The following is a 27,007-nucleotide window of genomic DNA, read 5'->3' on the forward strand; positions in this document are numbered from 1 at the left end:
TTATAAAAGCCCCAGTTCTTGAAAATCTGGAACCTAAGCTCCCACTTCCTCTTGTACTCCATCCCTCCTCCCTGCTCTTCTGTGCAACTTTCTGTGTTGGAAATACTGTCAAGACATTATGAGTCTCCAACATAAAGTCTTCTTCAGCAAGCGCTCCAGTGCGACTCGTGCCGGCCCGGCTGGCTCGGATCACCTCAAATGGGTTCCCACGAGTTCTACTCTCATCTACGGCGAGAAAGATGCCGTTCTGGTCGATACTCAATTGACCGTTCAGGCCGCAAAAGAATTGACCGATTGGGTTATTGCGAGTGGGAAGAACCTGGCCGCTATTTATATCACCCATTCGCATGGCGACCATCATTTTGGATGCTCGACCCTCCTTAAACAGTTTCCCGGTACCAAGGTCCTGGCAACACCGGAGGTTGCGTCCAGGATGGGAAACGAGCAGTCTCCAGAGAGATTGCAAAGTCTGTGGGAAAAGCTCTTTCCCGGGCAAATTCCGGATAACTTTGCATCCGCCGAGGATCTGCCAGCAGACGAATTTGAACTTGAAGGTGAAAAATTGGTGGTAGTGAGGTTGGGGCACACCGATTGCGACGACACCACCGCCTTATGGGTCCCATCGATCGGTCTGCTTGTTGCGGGTGACTCCGTCTACAGCAACACTCACCCATATATGGGTGAGTCTGGGACTGTCGAGTCGCGACTTGCGTGGATTGCAGCGTTGGATAAGCTCGCCGCTCTGAACTCCAAGGTAGTGGTCGGCGGGCACAGTGACCCGAACAGTTCTTTTGGCCCGGATGCCATAAGCGAGACCAAGGCATACCTCGAAAACTTCAACCGAATTGTGGAGGAGTGTAAAACCGCCGAAGAGATCTACTCGCGTATGATGGAACTCTATCCCGCGCGATTGAACCCCGGATCACTCTGGGGAGGAGCAGCGCTTTCAAAGCAAAAATAGAGGATAATTGAGAGCAGCGTTATTTACCCATGGGTTTACTGTATATCATTTCTCTTCAATACGCCTCAGGGCTGGCGGGTATGGTGGCAGATAAATCAATCTTATTCCCCCTCTGATCGTATCTGCGTTATTCGGTTACGTTGTAACTCAAATGTATGATTTGATTGTTCTTATTTCAGAGGGAATACATGAGGTTATATATCTTAGGACAAGATCAAGCTGATTTCCAATCAACTTGAGTCTTTGTATACTTTGTATAGACATCTCGGGAATTATTTCCGATGGTGCGGCTTTGTTCCTGATCAGCACTAGCCTCGTATCATAACAGTTTATAATATTGTGTCGAATACTAAGTCCGAATACATGGTAGAAACCAGGTAATATACCGGAAACATCATGTGACATTGGGTACCAGGCATACCATACAAAAGGGCATATCATATTACAGTTAGTCATCACGGTCCGCACCGATTGTTGAAAAAGCGGGCTTCGTCATTTTAGTTAACGTATTTCACCACCGAGGCGCCCACCCCAAAACACATAGTAAATGCGATAAATTACACCTTGATTTCTCAACAACGGTAGTTTATATAGAGATTTCGTTATAGGCTAATGCCTTTTACGTAATTTCTAGCTTTTCTAGGGAGTTTGGGAAATATATATAACCTTGTGAGTGCGATATATATATATTTCTGGCTTTTTACACTGTAATTTTCAATACCATAATAATATACCCCTTCGATTTTCTTAATATTGATATATAGTATTTAAAATCCTTATCAATAGCTATCGATATATAATAAAGTCAATAAAAAGCCCGGTTGTTAAGATATAGCGTTATAAAATATCGCGTTTACTATGTGTTTTGGGGTGGGCGGCTCGGTGGTGAAATACGTTAACTAGAGTCTTCAACATTGGTCATCTATACCATATATTGTTCGTACGCAAGTTTTCTGTCATTATGGTCTAGTGGTAAAATAGGCTGTATTTTCCCCACAACTAATACTATATATTCCATCACGTGATCTGGGGTCCTGCGTGCGAGAGACAGGTGAATGAGGTGATCCATATATCCATCAACATTGTATAAGGACATCGTCACTCAATCAAAAATCGACGCCTTCATTGAGTTCGGCTGGATATACTCCGACGCATTGCGGAAGCTGGTGAAACCCCAGCGAATCTGTGCAGCCATAGCAATCTCAGTATCCAAATCCTTTGCAAAAGCCCAAGCCAAGCCACTGTCACGCTGGAAAGCACGCCCGACCAAGATAACATCGACGTTGTCCTCGTTGAGTATCTTCTCTGCAAGAACACCGCTGTTTATAGTACCAACGGCAGATACAAGCACCTTGCCTCCAACAGCCTTCTTCACGGCTGTCGCGAATGGCACCTGGAAGCCGACACCCGACGTCACTCTCTGAGCGGCGTGCATACCACCAGTGCTGATATCGATTAGGTCAATCGCTCCCTGTGCAGCGACCACTCGAGCTAACTCCACGGTATCCTCTAGCTTCCAGCCTTTTTCTTCTGGCAGGCTGTTCTCAAGCCAGTCAGTGGCGGAAACACGTAAGAAAACCGGGACATTAGGTCCAACCACGTCGCGGGTCAACTGAGCGATCTCTAGAGGTAGACGGGTTCTGTTCTCAAAGCTACCCCCATACTCGTCGGTGCGTTTGTTAGATGAAGGACTGAGGAAAGAAGAAAGCAGGTATCCGTGGGCATTGTGGATTTCGATAAAGTCGACGCCAGCAGCTAAAGCTCGCCTAGTAGCAGCCGCCCATGCGTTTTTGACCTCCTCAATATCCTTCTTGGTCATCTCATTAGGAACAATATCACCCTTGGCAAAGGGTACAGCGCTCGGGGCCTTAACATTCTCCGTCCAGCCCCCCACCTCATTGGTCGCGGTGACACCGCCTAGCCACGGGGGAACAGTCGAAGCCTTGCACCCCGCGTGGGCCAGTTGAATACCAATCTTCTGACCCTGGCTGTGAGCAAACTCAACGACTTGCTTCAGGGGTGCGATCTGGGAGTCCTTCCATAGACCCAGACAAGCGGGTGTAATACGACCCTCCGGAAGAACCCCGGTAGCTTCGATGATGATCATTCCCGGACCACGCTGGGCGATGCCACCGTAATGAGCCATGTGCCAGGCAGTCATATGGCCATCGTCGGCACTATATTGACACATAGGGGCCACCTAAAGATGGCATAGTGAGTATAAGTTTCGAGAAGAGCCGCAATAAATAAAGGATATAACGTACGCCCAGGCGGTTTTGGAATGTCTGGCCTCGGATGGTAAGGGGTTGGAAGAGCTTGGGAATCGGCTTGCCGCTTGTTTGGGGGTTGCGGGCAGTTCCTGCTGGCGGACTTTGAGCCGGAGTGAAGTAAGAGATGCCCTCGGCGGGGTTGATACGGACATTGGGCCAAGCCATAGTGAATAGCAGACGCGAGAGGGAAAGGCGAGAGGGAAAGAAGGGGAATTTTCTGTAGGCAAGAATCAACTGGCTCTGATCAAATGTACTTCATCGACTATATACCTCATTTCAAAAAGATTTCTAAGCCCCAAAACGTTTTGTTCGGCCCGCAACTGCCCCCGCAACTTCCCTGGCAAGACAACCCAGCACTACAGAATGATGCTTGGTTTCTAAGCATCCCTTAATCAACCTGTGGTAATACTTACAAGTAGGTTTGAGTAAATTTCCCAATGTCATGTTGAGTAATCACAAGATTCAGGTCCGAGGTATCTCACATCTTTCTGGTCCGTTAGACCCCTAATACCGTCCCAATACAATATTCGTTTTTTTCTTTGGAGGGCAGGGTCTCAAAGAATAAGGCACCACGTTTGGTCGGGTTAGGCTGAATTACGTTGGTGACAAGGACCTTTCTATTGGGGAGAGGGGTTGGATTACCTAGCCACCGCATATATGAATGAGGATGTAGAAGAAGAATTAGCATTTGAGCTGATTGGTCCTATGTGGTATGGTTAGTACGAATGCAGTTTATCATAAGTTCATTAATCAGCCGAGGAATGACCACAATTCGGATTATTAAACATATAACTTCCTCGGCCATGATATCGGGTAATGGAACTGAGTGACAAGGGACCATAAAAATTTAAGCTCGATTCAGGTCATGCTACCAAAAGCGCCGATCCCCAATCTTTCATTTGGTGGTCTCCACATGGTCAGTTTCATGACAGACAACATTACAATGATCACTAACTGCCTCGGAGTCATACAGTCACATTTCACATTTATCTGCACCAGTACTTAGGCCCCACTTTATTTATGCAGAATAATAACTTGCAATCCATTTCTACTAAGTGATTCTTAGCAACTAAGCTCTCTCTGACCTCTATACATTACGTAGACATGTCAGTAGGTAAAGATAATGGTGTTCGGAATGGGTCAAAATCTGCGTAATTTTATGGCGATTTGGTCTTGTAGGAGTTTGTATAGGTAGGAAGTAGTAAGCGGTGTAGGGAGGGCGGTCAAAACCATCAAAGCCGTATAGTGGCAACTGAATACGGTTACTAGGGTGGTCCGAAGGGCGCGGCGCTCGTAGAAGAAGCGAGAGCAGTGAAGTGCAGCGCATCTCTTCTATGGGCATGAATACATAGCGTCCCCGACCTGCAATCTATGTTCAGTTCATATGTCTGTCTGATACTCTCGCAAATCCGGGTTCTCGACAGAAGAAGATATCACAGAAAATTATTCCATCTTAGTTTTAGCTACCGCTATAGTGCAATGGCCTGCTGTTTCTAGAGAAACACGGTCTTTGGGCTTCAAAGACCATATTCCAAACGTCCTTGGGAGGGAGCACATATCATTGGATGCTGATCAGAAAAACTATTATGCACTAGGTTTTGGTAAACGGTTCTTTATGCTGTAATCAAAAGAAAGAGGCAGCCGAGGTAGTCTCTTCCGATCACCGGGTGTTAGTCGTCGAACGGCCCAGGAATAACGATTACGCTAACCGCCCTTCGGGCTCTAGAAACACGATTAAAAAAAAATCAATATGCGCCCTCGGTCTGTACCATAAATTCAAACAGTAAGGCGGTACTTACCACCAAGGACAGGGTTATTCGTCGAGTACCTACTCTCTCTTTGGTTCCGTATGGTAATTCATGTGGATCATAATGTCATCTTAATCGGGAATTATTATTGTTGCAGCGAAATGGTATACCATCGGACTGTATTACATACTTGTACCCCTCCGGGTGGTGAGAACGTCCTATAAATTACCCTATCCTCCTCGCAAAAACTACCTCATTATACCTTGGATTTCTATACCGAATCTGGACTACTTGATTTCATTGGCCACTTCTGTCACCTCTCATCTTTTGCAAAGAAACCGCAAACATGACGTCCCTTCAAACTGTCCCAACCAGCTTTGCCTCTGTCAACGGCACCAAGATCGCTTATCGCCGGTTCGGCAAACGAAGCCCTCTGCCGTTAGTTTACGTCAACCACCTAGGTGGAACTATGGATGTGCTTGATCCTCTTTTATTCAATAGCATTGCCAAAAACCGCGAGGTGATACTCTTTGATAGCTTTGGTATCGGCCATAGTGAGGGTACCATACCAGACTCGATCGAGGGGATGGCTTCGGTAGTTGTGGACTTCCTCGCCGCAATTAGTGTGCGAAAGGCTGATTTTATTGGATTCTCTATGGGTGGTGGCATTGTTCAATATCTTGGCTTTGAGTATCCCCAACTTGTCAACAAATTGGTTCTGGCCGGCACCCAATCCGCCGTCGGAGAAGGTGTGGCTCTTCCCCCACGAGATGTCCTCGAATGCGCCGGCGCAAACGGTGATCAGGCACCAACCGAGGATAGTTTGATGAGATTATTCTTCTATTCTTCAGAGACCAGCCTAGGCCTTGGCCATGAATGGTATAAGAGAATCCATGAGCGGCAACCCAAAGACGAAGAGAGAAAAGAATTCCTTTTTGGAGCCGGGCCTCAGTCACAGGTGGCAGCAATTTTTAAGTTCACCATTGATACTGGTAATTTCGATCGACTAGCCGAGATCAGCGCCCCAGTCCTCATCACAAACGGCCACGCAGACATTATGACACACACGGCGAACAGCTTGGTCTTGCAGCAAAGGATCACTAGAGCTCAGCTGCACATTTTCCCTGACTCGGGACATGGGCATCTGTTCCAGGAGCCGGAACTCTACGCACAGCATCTTGAGCTGTTTTTGAACAACTGAGTGAGGGTTGGAAGGCGCTATTGCGGGCTGCGCATCATGCTTAATGTATACCCTTCAATGATCACAAAAATGAAGCGACCTTCGCGTTAAAGTAATAGGGTCAAATTGTCTGTCTTCGATAGTCTTCCACTTTTCACTGACATACCTCCGGTGCTCCACGTATTAAGCCAATTCGCTTCGTCACTATATTTTTGTCTTACGTTTTAGTGGGACTTTAGGGATGCGAAGGATTTACAAGGTGGCAAGAAGTCGGGAGAGATAAGGACACGATGGCCGTTTGGTGCAGTCGAAACAGATTGATAATAAAGCCCATAGCCAACTACCGTAGGGGGTTGGGCCGCTTTCTTTCTAGCTGCTACCTCCACAAACATGGGGAGCAACCAGCTCATTGTTGGGAACTGGTTATGGCATAGCAATAAAGCAGAACAGTATGGCCATAGTGGTGGTACTGTAATAAAGAAGGACAAAACGAAGTGAATTCAGCTAGATGTTGATATTGTTGAGGATTACGAGGAGAGGACGTACAATTGACGCCGAATAGAGGGGCTTAAGTGGAAGCGAGTTACTGTATGTGTGGACCTTGTTGAATTGAAGGTGATGGAAAGAGCTGTGTAAAATCTAAGAGTACAATAGATACACAAAAGGGGCCAGAATGGCAACATCTCTTGGTGAGATTTGAAATAGAAGCTGGCCCACTGAAGGCGCTGGGGTTGGTACTAAGCACTCTCGAGCTAATTGAGGGCCCAATAGCACTAGCACTCATCTATTCCAAAAAGACCCAATCTCTCGAAGATCTTCCACAAAAGCAGGAGGGTTGTCCAAGCCAGGAAAGTGGCCTCCGAAATCGTGGTCTAATACATCGTGTTAGGTGCAAATCTTCAGAGGACCGTCCGTGTATACTAACTTCGATAGAGCACCAAGTTTCCAACTTTCGAAACGAGCCTTGCGGGCCAAAAGCCAACATTATATTTGAATGAACTAAACAGAAGCGGTGCGTTGTTATGCGCCTTGCTGTACTTTGTTTTCCAGGTGTTGGGGTTTTGAGAATATATTAAAACAGACGAGGCGAAACTCTCAGTGAGGTAGTAAAGAGACACGCTGCGGAGTATCTCATTGCGGTTGAGCACGGATGGCCCTGTTCCGGAATTTGGATCGGACCCTTCGCCACAATTAGATTAGTGGCAGCCAGTTGATGTAAACGAAGTGTACTCACAGTTCATGAATTTCTCTCCAAGCCAAGCGAGTTGCCCTATTGGATTATCCTGAAGTGCCAGGCCGACCGTATTGGACTGCAATAAGCGGGAGTCAGAGTATGCTTAAACCCTACAACGGTGTGAATACTTCCTTACCTTCGTAGTTTGTTCAATGAAATATCCGTCACCTGTTTTAGCCCAATTCATTGCATTTTGCTCTTCGACCAGCTCCAATTTGGAAAGTGTGATATTCCCAGCAGCAAGCTGATCTGGGGTCTGCGGATAGAAGGGCAGGAATGCAAAATGTGCTGCACCGATGGTTTCGTTAAATTGGTCGTACATATTATAAGAAATAGCACTGCCCCAGTCCGTTCCATGTATGGCGTAAGTTTTATATCCCAGGACATCTACCATCAGTGTGTTGAATATACGGGCTGTGTCTGTGATCGTCCAGTTGAGCGGAGGAGGGGACGAGAAAGCGAAGCCGGGAAGGGAAGGTATAATAACATCAAATGAAACAGGTTTTCCTGTAAAGGTCGTTGCTTCTTTAGTCAGTTGGTCGATGATGGGAGCAAATTCCAGAAACGATCCTGGCCAGCCATGGACTAAAAGCAGCGGTATGGCGTTCGGCGCAGCAGACTTCTCGTGAACGAAGTGGACCCTTAAGTCTTCAATTGGAATTGTGTAGTGATCGAACCTACATATTATGTCAGAAAAAAAGATTATTTATCAGGGAGACTATACAAACTGATTCATTGAATCTTGTTCTGATTCCCAGCTGAAATCAGTCACCCATTCTGTTTGCAATGCTTTCAGAACGTCAAGGTCGATCCCGAAGGACGAGTCAATACCGGAATATGGAAATCTTTCAGGAAGCCGAGTGCTTCGGATCTGATCGAGCATTCGAGGTACCCTAGCTGATAGATCAATACGAAAAGGGCGCAGATCGAACGTATCGTTCGCCAGAGGGGCTGCGTGCGTGAAGCCATGCAGACAACTGGTAGCTAATAGTTGGAGCCAGAACTTGATCATGTTTATTGTGGGAGATTATGGCGATCAATAGATTCTAGTGGTCCTTCGATTCTACTCCTGCCCTGGAGCTACTACTTATACCGTTTATCGGCTTATCTAACAGCTGATCCTCCCAAGTAAACACGTTTCCTTCCTTCCCTAGATGGAGAGCGGATAATTGCACTGGCTGATAAATTATGATTACAAATTGAAGCCGCTATTAAGCGGCGGAATAATCTGCCCTTCTCAAGCAATAAAATGAAGGATGCTCTAAATTTCCCCTTCCATGATCGTTCTATCCGATAGTACATAGTGGTCATATCGGAGAGAGTCTGAAGGTGGGTACTGTCTCAGCGAGATCGTCGATGAGCGATGAGCTGATCAGCCGAGGCTGGAAGTGGAACGTCTCGCCAAGCAGTTGTTTCTATATACCTCAGCAATATACCCTCCCAACTACTGGCTGGTCCTGTTAGACCTTGACCAATCGAAGTAGCTGTTCACGATGGAATAAGGTTTACTACGAAGATGAGCGATCAACTTGGTGCTTGGCCGAGGTCAAAGGTCTAATTAACTTAGTGATACCCAACATTTTCGGTGGAAAGTCATTCTGTAAAGACAAGGTGAAATTGATATATGGTGCTAGACAGGCGACCGATCGCTGAGCCAAAACGGAATTAAGTACTTATAAGAACCATCACAGCCGGAAGCATGATCTGTCGATGCATTTACTTGCGTAAAAGACAATCTAACAGCCCATATTTAACCCTCATGACCAAAAGGTATGCCACGCACAAGAGTTGTCAAAATAATTGACATTTTTTCTAAATCCTAGTCCCCGGTAGGGTCGGGATCGAGGTCTACCTATGGAGAATTACTTGCCTCACGCAATCCTAGCAAACGACATCAGCGGTATTGTCGAGAAGATTGGACCAGACGTCCAAAGGTTCTCTGTTAGAGATAGCATTGTTGGGTAGTCCAATATCTTGTCGGGTTCCCCTAGCTAAGCTGGCTTGCAGGACTTCTGCATCCTTAACGTAAAATTGCTGCTACCATACCAAGCCACACTAGCTTTGACCAGGCAGCGACATTCCCTGTCAATGCTATTGCAAGTTTCATTCACCCTATTCAGTTAGTCGGGATTGAATTTACCACCAAAGTTCCTGGGCCAGGGTGTGGACTACGCCAATAAAGCAATTGTCAATATTAGAGGAGGCTCCAACAGCGGGAAATTTGCACTTCAATTCTCTTATCTCGTAAGCTTTGGGAAGATTATCATAGCAACCAATGTCCGTAGCGACGGGGGGCAATGAATCCACGCCTTCGGTACTACCAATATCATAGATCGGGAAGCAGTAGATATAGAAGATCAGATCTGTGCGATTGTTAGCAATGGATTATTATACGCCGTTGACACGGTTAGTAGTGCTTACTCGGGGGGTGTCAGCCAGTAGCTAGCACTCTCGCTTCTATTAGCCATAGTAAAAGGATTTTTAGCAACACTAGTACGTGGAGAAGCTGACCTTACAATTACAGCTACAAAGACCGCTAGTTTCAAGAAGAACCAAGTTCTCGGAGCTAGTGATCTACACCAAGAACTGGCTGCCAAGTTCTGGACGGAGCTGCCAGGCGGGATCGATAACGGCCAGCTGAAGCCACTGGATCTCAAAGTTATGGAGGGACTTGACGCGGTGAAAGTCAACAACCTGCTGGATGACTATCGTGATGGCAGAGCGGTAACTAAGACTTATGCGCATCCTGACCATAGGGACTATATTTTCAAACGGTAGGTACTTTCGCAACTTTTATATTAGTTAGTACAGTTGTCATCACACGTCGTGTTTGGTAGAATATTATATAATGAGTCATGAATTTCTTAGGCTAACGTCAAACTGTCACAACCCCATTCCAAGTACCACCAGTTCTCATGCGGAAAGCATTGGTAACAAACAATATACAGATATAAATGGTCCGAAATAACTGTCAGCACAAACTAGCCGGAGAACGGTTGGCATGCAGCAGCCTTGAACTGCGCCTACAAGCACAGGCTCAATTCCGTGAATATGAATACATCACATCGAAGGATCCAAGAAGTTTCTACACACTGCCAGGCGGAATGTATGCTCGACGTCTTCTCGGCGAAACGCAGGGCAGCGACCGAGGCAAATACCAGACTGAATGAGATCTGTTCTTGTCAGTAGGTAATAGCAGACAAATTGGCTTCACTGAGGGCATACGATCAATGAATAATCCCACATCTAGGACCCAAGACCCGTTTGGATCGGAATAATAATTTCGAAGTAGATCTACATCCTGTGCCGGTGAGAACTTCAACATGAGTCAGTCGTCCATACCTTAGTGAATGGTGGTAAAATAAAAAAACATACCTGTACGTCTGATCTCCATCCTCTCGACTGTAGTTCAATACGATCTACATTATGAGGATACATATGTCCCTGGACTGATTCATCCATTTCCATGACATGTAGAGCATTGGCACCTACTATATCAGAAGGCCGGAGCTCCATTGAGAATGCGCGTGCCGGAACTCTGCAGAATGTAGTATCCGCACTCAAGAAGATTCCCTTTTCCTTAAGAAAGCCTTCCACGTCATATGAATCAAGCCACTCACCATCGAGGCCAAGGTCGGCCAGAAGGTCATGGTCGCTGTGGAAGGGTTGTGGCTCTATTGTTTGATGCACAAAAGCACCGATAAATTGACTCACCGGCAAGGCATTCGGAGGAAGGATAGGTCTTCCTGTGTGATCCCTTCGAGGATAATGAGTCCCCGCACCCCCTAGTAAGAAGAAAGGCATTTCCCATATCTCTGGGGCTTCATCTAAGCCACCTTCAAGAAGACCTTTCATCTGTTGAATCATGGAATCTCGGGTTGACAGAGTCAATGGGAGCCTGAACACCCTATTTATATTGTCCGGATCGGTAGTTGGATCTACCAACAAGTGATATCCATTGTTCAAACAGGCTCGATGCAACCGGCGTTCGAAAGAAGTCTCGCGGAAGGGGGAAGTGGAAGAAGAAAGGAGATACGAGGGGCACGGAATATTGAGTGCACTGTCATCTACAGCGCATGGCAGTGGCTCTGAATGATTGACAGTTTCCAGGGCAGGTGTTGGTAAGGATGAATAATTTTGGGCTAATGTTTTGCCTCGTGTGTTGTTTTCTTCGCGGTCGGCCCTATTAGAAGACGACTTCGGATGAGCTAGATGGAGGCCACGATTGACTAGCCTTGATGTGGCTGACTCAAGGTCATCTTCTATCTGCTGCGAGTGCTCCCCATGTTTCCTCACTTGGGTCATAGTTGACAGAATTTCATTCGTTTGAAAGGCACTGCCGTCCTCTTTACTTGGTCTCGCAGTGGCAGAAATTGCAAGAAACTGCTTTCGTAATTGTTGCAGATTTCCTTCGAGAGTCGAATCAAAGGATAGCACGCCAGATCTTTCTATTTCAAGGTTGTATGCTTGGAACGTCTGACGTAGGTTCTGAATCTGTGACTGCAGACGTTCAACTTGATGCTTCAAAGACTGGGTTACTGTCTCCTTGCGGTAGCGATAGGCTTGCTGTGCCAGTCGTAATTGTGTTCTTCGGTGCTATAATCTTTCAGAATCCCGCCGGCCACGAGTATACATGCTGTCTGAGCACTTCTCAAACCTACCTCGGAAACGGGTACATTTGTAGTGCGCTTCGATGTCCGTTCTGTAGACGGAACATTCGCACTGACCATGGTACTTCTTCTGGAATGCCGCATGTTTACTCGAGGCGGATGCCAGTGTGCTCTCCGCAATTGATGGTGGCGAGAGTTGCGTTGCCGTCGCGAGAGTCAAACGAGTACACGCGATTTATAATCACTCCCAGACTAAGCCCATTTCGGCAGTGGCTACGATCGACGATAGTGGAGCAGAAGGAAAAATGCCCAGAAGCACTAAATATTAAATTCACCGCTTCTACGTACCGCCTTACACTAATAATGTGAGAGTCTGGACGTATACCGCGTTCCTATTGTGGGACTGACTAGGAGCTAAACCGGAAGGGGAAGGGAAAATCCTAACACAAGAAGTTGGCTATAATTAGTACTGGTGTCGCGCGCTATCGCACGCTATGGCCCTGAAACGAAAATCGGAGCGAGAAAGTTAGCGGACAGCTCAGATTGTCATGTTCGTAGTCCAACTATCTACGGTATCCTTTTCAAGGTCCTGGAGTCGGCGCATCTCGTCTAACAGCATGCTCGCCGTGTGGCTCACTCTCAACCCCTCAGACCTGCAAAGTACTTTGGTTCTAATCCTCGCCGGCATAGAATATGATTCTAAGGCTTAAATAATCGCAACAGCAGCTGTCCGCCGGGCAGTGGCAGCAATTCGCGCAACGGAGTACTTTTAGAGGGCGTTTTCCGATAAGCTTACCGCAGTCTAGGCAAGAATGTTAGTGCAGAGACATGCTAGGAAGCTAGACAATATAGACCGGCTCGCAGGTGTAATATAAGCACAAGGAATATACTAGAGCGAGAGGGAAAAAGCACGTTGCAGGACATGTTGGAAAGAGAATTCGGGTGAGAAGGCCACATCAGGTCGACAGTATGTGACAGAAGCGCTTGCGAAAGGCAGAGTGATCAGATGGAAACATAGTTACCAATATTGCGGGAATGCGCTTAGTCAGAGCAGCTCGGCAGTTAGTCGAGGACTTCTGGAATCCTGGCAAATCAACCCGATATAGCCCGACGACGACAAGAGCTATTGGACTCATTGAAGATCGCTTTATCGTGACAGTCGTCTTTTTCCATGGTTTGGTTGCCGGTGGCAAAAGCATATGGAGGTAGTGTGTGGGCCTATTTCGGAAAAGGCAGGTGTTGATCAATAATCAATTGAGGATCGGACGGAGGAAACTAACTAGTTAACTAACGGTGATATATTTGTCATCCAATGAAGTCAAAAATCGTACCTCGGCTTGGGGTGATCACTCATCGTCCTATTCGAATACGTAATCAACTGTGACCTCGATTCTCTGTCTAAGAGCACCTGCGGGCCTTAATAATACTTTGTGGAGGGGGATTTACGGTAGCGTAATTCCAATGCGAGTGGGCCACCCAAATGGACCACCCGCTTTGTTTTTCGCGTCTCTGCGCGTAAGTCTATTTTCTGCCAACCACCATGCCGCCAATTCGCAAGAAATCCAAGCAAGATTCAGCTAGCGGATCGGGAGATACGGGTAGGGATCAACCATATCGACAAACTAGATTTCCTAGCTGCCTACCCAATTGCACACACGAAAACTTAGATAGGAAATCAAACTGTGACACAGACGAGAGGCCCCTCATTGGTCGATCCTATTCGGTCCTGATTACGTACAGTACACGCGATCAAAAACGATACTAGCTCCGAGTCACGTGCACAACAAGGACCTGGGCACGCCCGGGCCGCCAGCGGAAAACATCAAGGAAAGGGAGCCAGAAACAGCCTCCTCATAACCGTCACAACCGATACTGGAAGGGTCGAGGCTGGCAGGCGGTCAAGGGCAACTGATCAGGGTGTACCGTCAAACTACTCGGGAACCGCTAAGCCGGAACATCAGACGCTAGTGCGTTGCCAGTTTAGCAAAACCGTCAGCACCAAATTGAATTGGGATTTACCAAACCCTGATCAAAGGGGCAGCCGAACCCGGCGACGTTGGCACAAATCCATACTAGTTCGGATAAAAAGTCCCAATTTCATTTTTGACTAAATATTAACGATTTCTAGCAAGGACTACGACTTTAAGATCTTTTGGAGGTATGTGACTAAATCTGCGGCTGAGCTTTAAGGGTACGAAAATTATGCCTGACTGAGAGGCAGCCAGAGGACGCCAACCATGAACTCCCTACTATCCTGAGCCATATTATCCCTATGGGCTAAACCCTACGCATTGATTGCAAAGTTAATGCCATCGAGCACATCACCCAAAAAGTTCCCACTTGGCGCGGGACAATCCAACGCCCAGAAAACGTGCGGTAGTCCAGCATAATGGTTGATCTTTGTTGGAACACTATAGTTGCCTCATATAAGTTATAAGCCAACTATCAGAGTAGGGGTCAGAGGGGCCAAGACTTACCCGGCCTTATTTAAAACGTCATGAATGATTAAACCGTCATCACGAATCGGATCGACATCACAAACGGCTAAATAGGTTGCAGGAAACCTGTTCAAATAACTGCAGTTTATTATGAAGAAATCTGGGTCCTGAGGGCTGGCTCCTACTGAATCTGTACGGTGGGTCAGTTTTCATCGAACTCGACAAAATTCGCAGAATAAGAACAAACCAAAGAACTCGTTCATAGCATGGGCTGTATTCATCGGTGCGTTTGCGCAATCGTTGAATGATCGATACTTATCAACATACTCAGTGGGAATATGCACAGGATGAGCAACAATTGGTACGAGAGCAGCTATACCACAGACCTCACCCTGGCGATCCAAGCTCACAAGCTTGTTTGCCAGAGCAAGAGCGAGGTGGCCTCCAGCACTTTGGCCAACGACGAAGTATCTTTGGCTATCCCCGTTCAGCTTCGAAGCATTTCTGAACGCCTGATATTTATCAGCATGATTAAAACAAGCCCTCATAGATTATAGAGCAAAAGGGGGATTTTAGTTACCCAGCTCCAGCCCTCAAGAGCGTCTTCAAGCTGAGTTGGGCTTTTGTGTTCAGGTGCCAATCGATACTCTACTGAGACAATGATACAAGGCAAATGTTCGGCAATGAGTTGACAGAAAGGGTCTTCCGTGTCCAAGTCACCACAGCACCATCCACCACCGTGAAAATAAACGCCGACGGGCAGTGGCTGGCTTCCTTCCGACTTAACAGGGTGATACACCCTAGCTGCCAGATGAGGCGAGATACTTATATCTTCTGTGTGTATTATCGTTTCATCAGTACTGAAATCACCACCGAAAACTGTCTCACATGTCATCACTTACCAACACTGAGATTTGCGGACTTCGTACAGGAACTGTTGGCTTGGTCTGCAAATGCTTTATATTGCTGTCTCATAGACAGTGCATCTCCGGTGAACTGTGGCCTCTTGCCAATGGCTTGCTCAATCTGTGTGACAATCAGAATAGACTTGGCAGCACGGGAACTAGAAACACATACGCGAAGCCATGTCGGCGAAAGAGGTGGTTCCATTGCGCATGGATTCCGAGGGTTTCTTTCTGGATTATGAAGATTTCTACGGTTCCAGATTCAGATTTTGAATCGAGAAAGCAACGCCTTTAAGCAAAATGTGGTCACTAAGCCGCTGGCCCCAAAAACCCCCGAGACCTCGTTATACTTTCTCCTGGGCCGAGGCCAGTGATCAAAAATCATTATGATTAATAAACTAGTCCTTGATTGGTAAGAAGTAGAGGTGGATTCGAATAAGGATTTTCTTTATTCGAAATCGAAAAGAATCTCGAACGGGCTATTCGAATTCGAAAATAATTTGTGTTGAGTATCACGGTGGTCAAAACATGAGGTGGGGATCATCAAGAGACGGATAAATAGATGAAGAGCCCCTCCAACAAGATAGTTAACAAAACTCAATACAACATACCTATCTCAACAGGGATCATATATTTATGTAATCAATAAAATGATAGCCGTCTGAAAGATAACCACTAATGTAGAATCTCCCACTACATACATTTGCGGGTCCAAAGCCACGCTGAAGTCTTCAGGTTTTCAAGACCTCGAACTTCGGCGCACTTTTCATTTTCATCGGCTTCAATTTGGACGGCGTAAAGAGAACCTCTATTCTTCCAAATCCACGATGGACATCAATCTTCCTGAACTGCAGTTTACTCCGCCCAAGAACACTCCCAAGCGTGCCTCTTTCACACCTGGACGTTTCTCTACTTTGTTTCTTTTTCGCATTTGGAAGGGTTAGGTATTTGTATTTCCGTATAGGCACTCGCATGGCTGGAACTGTTACGGTGGGCGGTTATTGTTGACATTCAAGGTGAGGCCAGTGAGATCCAAGGGTAGGGAACGAATGGACACCAAATAATGGAAACAAAGGTCAGGTGAAATAGGAGTATGTTGTCGGCACATTTAGTGAAGAGAAGAGCTGTATCTGCAGTAAGACACATTCCACTAGAATATTCATTTCTGATTTCTCCGAGGTGATTGGATTGTCAAGTCTGATTTACTAGCCAATAGCATTAACCATAGCATACCGAAGCTGCAAGCCAACTTTATTTCTTTGGTCAAATAACTATGTTACTTTCATGGCTTTTGTTAATAAATTAAAACGGTGTAATTTAAATTAGATTTCCACAGAGGTCATCAACTTCCTACTGTAAGTCAAGGTGGTATCGCACATATTAATGGGTTGATAGTTCCTCTAGTAAGTTTCAAAAATTCATGACTTACAGATTAGGTAGTCGAAAACATGAAGTATATAAAATTAAAAACATAAACTGTTGAATTGCTGTCTTAGGCTAAGCTATAACCATCTATTCCCAAAATCCACCTTCAAAGTCTAAGAATGGACTTTAATAGTTGTTGTTGTGTATATACAAAGGATGAGTCTTTTCGCTCCTCTTCCTCCATGTTGTAGACAACAGATCCACCTTGTTTGCTTGCGAAATACGGTGGTGAGTCCATAATCTAAGCCTCGCGGTCGGAAAGTAGGTACTTTGTGTCTTTTCGATGCGTTAACTGACCATTTGTGACACTGTTGTGCCAAGATCGACTGTATCTACTTACTAGTTGATGCTTATTCTCTCTGTGGAACAATTTTGCTTTGGGGAAACAACAGCCTCAGAGATATATTGCGCGAGTAAAGTTGTATCCAAGTACAGACAGCCCTCCTATAAATTCAATTCATCCACATCATCGGCGAGGTCTGCAGGGCAGTTACGAGAGATCCAGCTGAGCGGAATGCTGACAGTAGGCTCTCCTGTATTATTCCCAGGCAGCCAGATATTGCGGGTATACTGCGATAAATTATTCCCGAACATAACAAACAAGAAAGATAATCAGAAACGATTAGGTGGGCTGTCTAAATGTCTTTTGGAGTGAAACCGTAGTGAAAGTAGAATTTCAACCAAATGGGTGTGTAATATACGCATTAAAAATAACATGGTTAAATCACAGGAATTCCAATTATCATTGCTACTTCCATATGAATCCTCATGACACAAATCCAGATTTTTCGCAGCTTCTCTGTATCAAGGACTAACCCATCTCTCTAAGAATTCTAGTTGTCCTTTGATATTCTTTTCAAACCAATCACCGGCGTAAATGTCAAAATGCCCTGCATCCTCAATATGGAGAAGCTGCTTTGGCTCTCTAGCTTTTTCGTAAGTGGCCAGTTGAGATGCCGTAGTGACCAGTATATCATTTCCCGGAACAACCATCAGGAGCGGAGTTGGCGAGATACGATGCACCATAGCCTGCCCTTCGAACGCAAGCATATTGAGTTGCGTCTGGACCGTAAGAGAATTTTCCCAGCGTCCACCGCAGTCGTACGAACCTCGCACCTGCTCGTAAGCATGGACACCCGGAAACATGGCATTTGTGGTCCCTGCTTGAGCCGCTTCAAGGTTTTCCGCAATAAGCGGAACCCTTTCTGGCTCTGATCCTGCAGAGATATGAGTGCGTTCTTTCAGGATAGCTGGGATGCGGTCTTTGAAGGCCAAGGACCGTGTCTCTCCTGAAACCGCAGGGCACTGCACTATGGCGGCTTTGATACGTTTGTCCACAGCGGCCGCGTATAATACATTTCCACCCGAAAAACTCGTACCCCAATACACTATGCGAGAATAATCCACACTGGGGAAAGTTGATGCGAAATTGAATGCATCGTAGTAGTCGGCTTGTTGATGGGTTGGGTTTGATTCTTGTCGCGGCAGTCCATCGCTGTCACCCCAGTTCCGATTATCATAGAGGAGTACATTATACCCAGCTTGCTGAAAGCGATCCGCAAAATCAGGGAGCCAATAGTGACGGACACCACCCAGCTAGTGACCGCAAAAGATCAAAATCAGCCAGTTTCTTAGGAAAAATCGTATCTTATTGTGGATCGCGTACCCCGTGTGTCATAATCACGCAGGCCGACTTTTCAGCTTGAGGATAGAACCAGCCCCGGAGGACAGTGCCGTCGCAAGTTCCGAACTCAATGTTTTCACGGGCGAGGACCATTGTTGCGGAGATATTGAGATTGCGCTGCGAGTACTATGCACGGCAGGAATATCATATGTTGAGATACGAGAAATCCAGGTGACGGGAAGAAAATCCCCACGCCCGAGCAAACAATGAAACAAAGGTAGAGCAACAATTTCGGGTTTAGTCGAGAAACGGCAATGGCTAAAGTATTTATTAGAGAGCGATGATAAATTAGCAGAGACGATATTGTACCACCAGGTCCGCGCGTGGACATACCCTAAAATAACATTGCCTTCCGCTTTCTTCTACGAGCCTCGGTCGGTTCTGATGGCACTAGAATAACCGGATTACTGATGCTCAGTAATCAGCCTAAGTCTAGGATTTGAGCTTTTTATTATGCCGGCCAGCTGGCGGTCATTTTCGTGTGCTGTGGGAGATGGTCTTGTCGGAAACTCTAAATGCATGACGTACCTCGGATATGGAACTGGTGATTACTCAACACGAGGTTGAATTATACTACCCAACAATGATATAAGATAATTAATCACGCGATTTCTCTATAAGCCAAGCAGATTGCTGGAGATTTCTGGCACGTAAAGTAGCATACATGCGCATTTTTTCGAGGTCTTACTGGGGCTCGGTCAGCCCAGCAATTTGATTTCTAGCGAAGCTCAAACAAAATCTTGAACCTAATCATATATGATGGTAGCAATCGTCCTCTGCGAAACCTTCTTCAACAGCTGCAATCAACTTTAAGTGAATGGAGCACTTTCGCCCGGCTCGTTCAGCCCTAAAGCAAGTTTACCAACAGTGGTACCAGACTCCAGCAGCTGGTGGTCTTGCTTTAGTCTAGCGAGGTTCATCTTCAGACGTTTGGTGAGGTTTGGAACTAGCTTTTCCTCATCTATAAGACTGGACAAGGTTCCAAAGTTTCGGTGATAGTTCTCCACGTTTGTCCGATGATAGGCTGACGAGCCTAGCCAGTCCCATGAGAAGGTCAACGATTTAGACATAAACTCAGTGACCAGGATGTTCAAGATTACTCAGCTTTACCGCTCGGCACTCACCTAGCCCCACGGCACATCAATCAACACACCATCATCCATCCACAACGTCGAAAATCCTTACGTCTCACTACATCCGGTAAAATCCTACCGCCGCTCCTAGACACAAGCATTCACACCAATGTTAACTACTTTGGACGTCAGCCGCCACCCACATTGGCTACCACGCCGTCCTATACCGGGACGGTAACTGTTGTAATTCAGAGGTATGAATTGATTCTTCTTATTTCAGAGGGGATACATGAGTAGCAGCTTAGCGAACATCGGTCAGCTTATCTCATAATTCCAAGCTGCTCGCCCCAGCTTCAATCGATCACACCATCGCCCTTCTTCGTGTTAAGGACGGGGTTTATGTTATAGAGATAATCTAGGGAAATTCCTACTTGATCCGCTAGATCATGATAATAGTTATTGTCCTTCTGTATCACCCATTTGTTGTAGTTATCAGGGATTCTAGTCTGGGTTGGACCCGGGGATCCGCTAGTGTTACTTTAAGTGGTAGAAGTGCTACTGCTATTTATAGTGGGAGAGGTAGAAATGCTGGTTTCGTCTCGCTTTATACAATTATTCTTACCCTCTTGACTATCGCCAAATGTTAGTGACGATTCTGGGGAAAGGAATATAAGGAAAATCTCCTATAGGCCGGAACAGTCACCCTTTAAAGCTGGGCTCTAGGCGTATATGCTTTCAACTGGGATACCTAACCTCTAAGTAAGGTCGATATAAGAGTCATTAGCTGTGAGATATTATTAGGTAAAGTCAAATTTTATATCTAGATCTCAAGGGACTCTTACCCTCAGCCATCTAGAAATTCGTGCAACCTGATACTATGCCCTTTTAGAACGGCTGTGGAGTTAGGTCCGAGTATTAGGAAGGGGAGTAATTGCTGAATCTCGGGACGGGAGTCATAGGAATTGAGTAAGAGAAGCTCTATTCAGAGCTTAAGGCCCCGGCACGGGTATTTGTTTTGGTATTGATAGGGCTCCAGGTCTATGGCGGCAAGGTTACGTAGGTAGTCGTATAGCAGCTGTCGTCTCGAGCTATAAAATCTAGGGTATAGTAGGAAAATGTTCGTATTGACTATTTAGTACAGGCCCCTAAAACGGTAGGGGCACTTATATTGCTAGGGAAGCGGATATATATCTAGTTGCCTGAAAGCATTTCGAGAATGTCGTAGCTATTGTTGATGTCGATGTTCTAGGATATTAATTGGGATATAGTGAATGTGCTATTGTAGGTATCTATAATGCCGTAGCATGTATCGTCTAGCTTGATAGTATAGGCGCTACATCTATAAGGCATATATAGGTTCGTACCTATGGTAGAAAAGTTGGCGTAGCCCGCTTCGAGGTTTCGAGGTTATTAAAGTATAATATTACTATAGTAGAGACCTGCTGCGAACGACTAATAGAATGACAGTCATTACTTTCCTAAATCGTATAGGAACTGCTATAGGACTTCAATGCCCTAGCGGCGGTCGAAGTGGGTATTACCGTGATGTTCTGATGGACGGTGGTAGGAGTACGCAAAGTAACCAGGAAGTTGCTTATACTGTAGGACGAAGTCACGGATGAGAAACTGGACGCTTAATCTTCATCATAATCTAAAGAAAAACTCGGCTGTTCCTAGTAAATTCCTAGTATATAGTCGGAGCAACTTTGGTTAGGCGTTTCTATCAGCCCATAAATCAAAGATAGGGACGTAAAAGTCGTTAGTAGTCGCCTCTTAATGATAAGTAAAGTTATAAGTCTAGAGTAAGGTCTCTAGGGTGAAAGTCGTAAGATAATATTCCCCTAAGATAATCGATATATCTTGTTTTGAGCAGGCACGTTTCTAGAGGGCATTCAATACTAAGAGCCTTAAAATATGACTGGGCGCAAATCTAAGTTAAGTCGCCCGTAGTCGGAAAGTAACCATCGTAGGTCACCCTAAGTAGGCTGGGATCATAGGTTATATGAGTGTCAAAGGTTACACTAGTATTTATTAGCATAGAAAACATTTGTATTATGAACATAAGTACTTATAACTCTTGGATATTTTACTAGTAGCGGGTAGAGTCATAGGAGTTGTACTATTATTGCTGCCGACAAAGACCTATCTAAGAACATCAGTAAGTAGACATGCTAATAGCGACTAAGGTTAAGATGCCGTGGCTAATATGCGGGGGAAAAAAGGGGTGGGGAAGAAGGAACGGCTTCGTCTATCAACTCTTATAAGGGCGAGGTTCCGTCATATATACCCGTATACTTACACTGGCTTATGCAAATTCTAGGACGCGATCAAGGCAACCACTTCGAACAGGCCACACCTTTTCTTGTCACCCCTTTCTGTTTCATATCCGGTTTCATACCTACGGCAAAATCGGAATACAAATAAATCGCGCAAAAGAAGGGATCATCTTGGGCCGGCCCGCAATTAGGACGCCCAAGAAAAACCCGCGAGCTACCGCCTTTTGCTGTGTCAATATTCAGTGAATGAGGACGTAAATACATGCCCAGAGTTGGTATATAGGTATGTTTGGGGCGAGATCAGCAGAGTTGCTCCCGCAGATGCGACCTCATCTCATTTCAAGTCCATCAGGGTTCCAAACTCCATTCCACATAGAGCAGTTTGATCTTGTGGTCATAGTAGGGGTCTTTTCTTTTCTCTTTTTGGCCCTACAGCTCAGGGGGAGGGCTATAAAACTGATTAAAGGTCGATGTTGACCTGTACCTCTTTGTCAGTAGTCTTCATCATGGCCATTTTGAGAAAGGCCACTACCAGGCTCGGCCAGCTGTCATTCCTTTTATTGGCTATAAGCCTTTTTCTTTTGGCACCCTCCTTTTGTTCTCAAATTGGCGCTCCTTGATGTTGGATCCAGTGGTCACGTGATATGGCACGTGACCCTGTATGCCGCAGGACCTCCATGATTGCTATCTCCCATCGTCCCCTGCTCTCTCCTTTCCCCTTTAGTGAGTCATCATAACCAATAGAATCCATCATTGGTAACTGCATCTCCATCATTGTAGCCTGTCCCATCATCACTTTACACTCGCGAGATCTGCTGCGCCCAATCCTGTACCCCTTTCCTACATATCGCTACTGGTTTGTGACAGTAGTCTGACTAGATTCTTCTATATAACGTTATCTTCACCAGTGTCTATCGCTTCATTACCCTTTTTGAGTTCAACCCAACGGATATTGCCTGGACACTCGGAAATTCTTGCACCTGGTGTATTGTTAGTCCTCAACGGGTATTATCTCCGCCTGCATGCCGACCTGCGTCCGTTGTTCGTGATGGTTTCATCCAAATTCTCCAGCCAGTCTGGCACCCATAAAACACGAACGACAGATGTCGACCGTTCTAAGGGTGATGAGTTGGATAATTCTGCCCTACGACCAGCCAATGAGCCGCGTAATAAAACGAAAGTACATCTGGATGTGTCTCATGCCGACGATGGGTCTGAGGATGAGGTACCATTGAATGCCATCCGAGTTCAACAGGATATGACCTGGCAAGAGTCTAGGGGCGATTCATTTGGAGGATATAGATAAGTACTTCAGCAATAATATACATAATCTTTGATTATCAACTAGCTTTGGGCTCGATGGCTCCCTAACATGTCTAAACAAAACAGACGTTAATTCTGTTAAAAAAAAGAAACAGTGAGCGGATTCATACGTTGTTTTGGGATGCTTAGAGGGTGACAGGAGAGAGGTAAATAACAATAGAGAGAAATTATGTTTCTGTTAGTGAGATCAAAGGGATTGGGTGGTCTGCTTTGCCATCCTGGACTGGAAGAGATGGATGATCATTGGCGACACGGTTTACAACATGAAATAATATGTTGGATGAATCTGTCCATGACTGTGCAGTAGTGCACTATTATGATAACCCATCAATGATAAGATACAGGATTACATGAGTATACATCGATATAATTGTTAATTATGGAGAACTATGTAGCAATTGGATCTCATGGGTCATAAATAGTAATGAAGAATCCTCTTTAGGCTTCTTTAAGCTACTTTCCCTTTTACTAAATGTCGGATATCCAAAGATATATTTCACCAGCTATCACCTCGGATCACGAACCACCAATCGAAATAGAAAATTCTACAGAATGATCTTAGTGCAGTTCATCTGACCAGCTCGTCAGTGAGTTTATGTGCAAGGAAATTTAGGATAGGTCACCTGCGAAAAAAGTGGATGAGAGGAAAGAGACAGATTGCTCCTGTGACGTCGTGAATAGAATGGTCGATGGTATAATAGTTGCAGCGGTCAGAATGAAGCACCTCCACCCTGCCTTAGAAGTCTCAAAATTAATACATTGAGTTGCTGTGCAACATATTTGAGGATGGGAATGACGTATGAATAGAAACAAGGGAAATTGATGAAAAGTGATAAAATATCCACTTCTTTCAGAAATAATATTAATCAAGCAAATTTTCGCACAGGGCCGTTTACTAGCTATGTCGTACCATGCCTTGCTGAAGGCTTATGTTCAAAAGTGACGCAATAAGAAGGGAAACTAGACGCGCGGTCCAAATGCGAAGAATATACATGAACCAAGATCAACTCAATTACAGAGTGATCATTCCAACACCCGCCAGGAGTGCAGTGGCAATGTAAACAGCCACTTGGAAAGAGCCGAAAGATGAGCTGGAGTGTAAGCTGATGGCACCGCTGCTAGACGTTGTCGATGTGGCCGTTGAGGAAGCAGAGCTAGAGCCACCGGTGGCAGTATTCTCGGTAGTAATGGTTCCAGTTCCTGCAGTTCCTGCCTCCTTCATCTGCGTAGAGCAAGTGCCAGTAGCCTTGGTAACAGCCTTGACAGTCGCAGATCCGTCGAAGCTGCAAGCATCAGCAGCACGGTTCTGCTCAACGTAGTACTTGTTCAGAGCAAAGGCAAGTTGCTGCTTGGTTGTGCACATGCTGTAAGCACCGTACTCGCCGGTGGTAGCATTGGCTGTCAGTCCGCTGCAGTCGGTGTAGCCGCAGACGGTGCTGAACAGCTTGGCGTACTTCGTGGAGGAGAGGGATCCGGCGACAACGCAGGCGGAAGCATCATACATGCAGTCGCACAGATCAATATCGGCGATAGGGGGCAGAGGGGAGGGTTCGGCGGCCCACCCAGATCCGACGGTAGGGCAGCTTCGCAGGGCAGTGTTGGTGGGAGTGTAGGAGGCCTTGTTGACGCCAGTAGGGTTGGCGCTGGCGATCTCGCTAGAATAATATTTGAAGTCGGCCATAGTGCTGACACTAGTGCTATCGACGACAGAAACCAGACCTGCGACTCTAATCAGTTACCTTCGCCTATATGTGTGAAAGGAACAGTCTTCTTACCGTAGTTGTTGGCCTCCTGGAAATACATATACACAATACCACCGGACCAGACTTCAGCCATAGTATCGCCATACAAGGCCTTCACCTCGGTGAACTCGCGGGGCGTGACCTCGTTGCAACCGTACTCGGCGAAGAAGACAGGGACGGAATAGTTAGCGAACTCTTCGGTGCGAGCCTGGTATTTGGATTCAGCGTAGGTGGAATTACCACACCACGAGTAAATATTGTATCCCCAGAAGTCAATTGTGTCATCGGAGTCTCCACAGTTGAAGTAGTCGGCCATGTCTGCACGGATAGCGGACACATCGGCGGTAGCATATCCAACACCCATAGAGCGGTAGCCCTTCTTCTTGATATACTTCTTGGTATCACGAACAGCAGCCTTGACGAAAGCGCTAGCGTCGGAAGTAGAAACGGTGTTGGAGACTTCATTTCCAGCAAAGAAACCAATAGTGTTGTTGTACTGGGCAAGTTCATCGATAACACTGGTGTATCGGGCAAAGAGATCGGTTTCCCACGAAGGATCGCTTCGATCGATCGATTGATTGGGGTCCGACAAATCGGAGATTACGTAAATACCGGCGGCAGACAAGAGCTTCATACACGCCGAGTGGTCAGCAGAGGCATTGATGGCATAGGTACGGATGACGTTGGTGCGCAGCTCCGCCATGATAGGAACATCACGCGCACACGCGGTGGCATCGGCCAGAGGGTCAGTGTAGCCACTGCTACTCGTACTTTCCTCTGTGAAAAGGATTAGTCGAGATTTTGAATTGATGCCCTGAACGACCTACTTTGATAGGCAACTCCACGCATAAAGCTGTTCTTGTCAGTCACTGAATTCAAGAGACATCGGCATATTTGGACTTACAACTGAGTGTTATTGCTGGAATAGAAGAACTTGGAGCCCTGTTGCGAGACTTAGTACTGGAATATATTATGATTTCTATACATGTATAGAGGCTGTACCTTGATGACGATGGGATCCAAATCGGCAACAGCAACACCAGCCAGGGTTGCCAGTGCCACCAAGGAGAACTTCATGGTGAAGATTGGTTTTTTTGCAAATGCGATACCGCAAAGAACTATAGCGAGTGTATATAGTTGGGATAATTGGATTCAAAGGACACGGAGGGAGAAGTCAAACGAGTGAACAGCGAAATGAGGGAAATAAAGTCAAAAATGGGGGGTCCATGGACTTCATATCCATTAATAGTGATATTAATAGTGTCAGATAGTCCAATTCTGTTTGCCTGAAATTACAAAAAGGACGCGTACAGCCGAGCTAACGGGACTAATATGGTCAAGTGCCTGGAAGCCATTGTTCAATAGGTTTGGGCCACTAGCGCCATGTCAATTTAAGCCGGAGATAAGTCCCTCTCCCTGAAGAATAAAGCATTATTAGGGCTCTAAAACAAATCAGTTCATGTGGTCCGAGCCAATAATAATAGAAAGATGAACGGGACCCCACCCAGTTAACTTGACTTGGCTTTTACATATTCTGCAGTTCTGTGTCGACCTACACAAATATATAGATATACAATTCTACAGTCCCTCGTCAGAATAAGCAGCTATCAAAAGTCATACAGTAAGAATAGAAGAATAATTCCCAAACGAACAGAAGTGAAAAAAAAAATCCAGAATATCTGGCTGACGCGGTGGGTGGTGGGGCTACTTCGAATAGCGCCGGCACTTGGCTTTTTTTTCTCCTTCACGAATCTTTTTTTTCCTGTTGAAAAGATCTAATTTTATTTGGCGCTAGGCAATTTGAGGTTCTAGTCTGTCTGCGGCATTGCTTGGTAGGAGAAGATAACCAAAGAAAACTGCCCACGTTTGATCACGTCGGAGATGATTTCTCTACATGGTTGATCAACTGATAATGCCTTTGCATAAGTATTTATGTATGTCATTGTTCTTTTTATCATTTGCAGAATTAACTATGACAAAGGTTTGAATGGAACGGAGTACTCCATATGAATATGAAAGATAACAGCATAATAATGACTTACAACCTGACGATGTCTCTATAGAAGTATCTTTAGGAATCGCTAACTAACTATATACTTCGGGCTACTTATTCTAGAAATGATCTACATGTAGATCAT

General features: G+C 45.7%; 10 protein-coding genes across 10 annotated transcripts; 3 read left to right on the plus strand and 7 right to left on the minus strand.

The window, feature by feature from the left end:
* Nucleotides 1–118: 118 nt before the first annotated feature.
* On the plus strand, nucleotides 119–961 carry N7537_012308 (MBL fold metallo-hydrolase; the record flags this gene model as incomplete). The annotated part of the gene is made up of 1 exon (XM_056903362.1): nucleotides 119–961. One exon carries the CDS (start codon nucleotides 119–121, stop codon nucleotides 959–961), a length of 843 nt encoding a protein of 280 aa, XP_056748649.1.
* A 1,102-nt stretch (nucleotides 962–2,063) lies between these two features.
* Nucleotides 2,064–3,396, minus strand: N7537_012309 (NADH:flavin oxidoreductase/NADH oxidase; the record flags this gene model as incomplete). Its single annotated transcript, XM_056903363.1, has 2 exons — nucleotides 2,064–3,161; nucleotides 3,226–3,396. The coding sequence occupies 2 exons, from the start codon at nucleotides 3,394–3,396 to the stop codon at nucleotides 2,064–2,066; spliced, it is 1,269 nt and encodes a 422-aa protein (XP_056748650.1).
* Nucleotides 3,397–5,325: 1,929 nt separating this feature from the next.
* On the plus strand, nucleotides 5,326–6,180 carry N7537_012310 (alpha/beta fold hydrolase; the record flags this gene model as incomplete). The annotated part of the gene is made up of 1 exon (XM_056903364.1): nucleotides 5,326–6,180. One exon carries the CDS (start codon nucleotides 5,326–5,328, stop codon nucleotides 6,178–6,180), a length of 855 nt encoding a protein of 284 aa, XP_056748651.1.
* A 1,175-nt stretch (nucleotides 6,181–7,355) lies between these two features.
* On the minus strand, nucleotides 7,356–8,405 carry N7537_012311 (epoxide hydrolase family protein; the record flags this gene model as incomplete). The annotated part of the gene is made up of 3 exons (XM_056903365.1): nucleotides 7,356–7,469; nucleotides 7,530–8,070; nucleotides 8,122–8,405. 3 exons carry the CDS (start codon nucleotides 8,403–8,405, stop codon nucleotides 7,356–7,358), a joined length of 939 nt encoding a protein of 312 aa, XP_056748652.1.
* Nucleotides 8,406–9,967: 1,562 nt separating this feature from the next.
* Nucleotides 9,968–12,123, minus strand: N7537_012312 (bZIP transcription factor; the record flags this gene model as incomplete). The annotated part of the gene is made up of 5 exons (XM_056903366.1): nucleotides 9,968–10,183; nucleotides 10,487–10,566; nucleotides 10,619–10,709; nucleotides 10,769–11,989; nucleotides 12,055–12,123. 5 exons carry the CDS (start codon nucleotides 12,121–12,123, stop codon nucleotides 9,968–9,970), a joined length of 1,677 nt encoding a protein of 558 aa, XP_056748653.1.
* Nucleotides 12,124–14,287: 2,164 nt separating this feature from the next.
* On the minus strand, nucleotides 14,288–15,551 carry N7537_012313 (alpha/beta hydrolase; the record flags this gene model as incomplete). Its single annotated transcript, XM_056903367.1, has 6 exons — nucleotides 14,288–14,414; nucleotides 14,481–14,631; nucleotides 14,689–14,953; nucleotides 15,022–15,320; nucleotides 15,371–15,467; nucleotides 15,519–15,551. The coding sequence occupies 6 exons, from the start codon at nucleotides 15,549–15,551 to the stop codon at nucleotides 14,288–14,290; spliced, it is 972 nt and encodes a 323-aa protein (XP_056748654.1).
* Nucleotides 15,552–17,575: 2,024 nt separating this feature from the next.
* On the minus strand, nucleotides 17,576–18,548 carry N7537_012314 (alpha/beta hydrolase; the record flags this gene model as incomplete). The annotated part of the gene is made up of 2 exons (XM_056903368.1): nucleotides 17,576–18,367; nucleotides 18,438–18,548. The coding sequence occupies 2 exons, from the start codon at nucleotides 18,546–18,548 to the stop codon at nucleotides 17,576–17,578; spliced, it is 903 nt and encodes a 300-aa protein (XP_056748655.1).
* Nucleotides 18,549–19,264: 716 nt separating this feature from the next.
* Nucleotides 19,265–19,525, minus strand: N7537_012315 (GroES-like protein; the record flags this gene model as incomplete). Its single annotated transcript, XM_056903369.1, has 1 exon — nucleotides 19,265–19,525. The coding sequence occupies one exon, from the start codon at nucleotides 19,523–19,525 to the stop codon at nucleotides 19,265–19,267; it is 261 nt and encodes an 86-aa protein (XP_056748656.1).
* Nucleotides 19,526–22,852: 3,327 nt separating this feature from the next.
* N7537_012316 (uncharacterized protein) lies at nucleotides 22,853–23,110 on the plus strand (the record flags this gene model as incomplete). The annotated part of the gene is made up of 1 exon (XM_056903370.1): nucleotides 22,853–23,110. One exon carries the CDS (start codon nucleotides 22,853–22,855, stop codon nucleotides 23,108–23,110), a length of 258 nt encoding a protein of 85 aa, XP_056748657.1.
* A 1,029-nt stretch (nucleotides 23,111–24,139) lies between these two features.
* Nucleotides 24,140–25,946, minus strand: N7537_012317 (glycoside hydrolase family 72 protein; the record flags this gene model as incomplete). The annotated part of the gene is made up of 5 exons (XM_056903371.1): nucleotides 24,140–24,846; nucleotides 24,903–25,646; nucleotides 25,697–25,722; nucleotides 25,774–25,811; nucleotides 25,872–25,946. 5 exons carry the CDS (start codon nucleotides 25,944–25,946, stop codon nucleotides 24,140–24,142), a joined length of 1,590 nt encoding a protein of 529 aa, XP_056748658.1.
* Between the last annotated feature and the right edge of the window lie 1,061 nt (nucleotides 25,947–27,007).

Source organism: Penicillium hordei, assembly GCF_028827395.1.
Source record: "Penicillium hordei strain IBT 12815 chromosome Unknown utg000006l_segment0_segment0, whole genome shotgun sequence".
In the NCBI taxonomy this organism is placed as follows: Eukaryota; Fungi; Ascomycota; class Eurotiomycetes; order Eurotiales; family Aspergillaceae; genus Penicillium; species Penicillium hordei.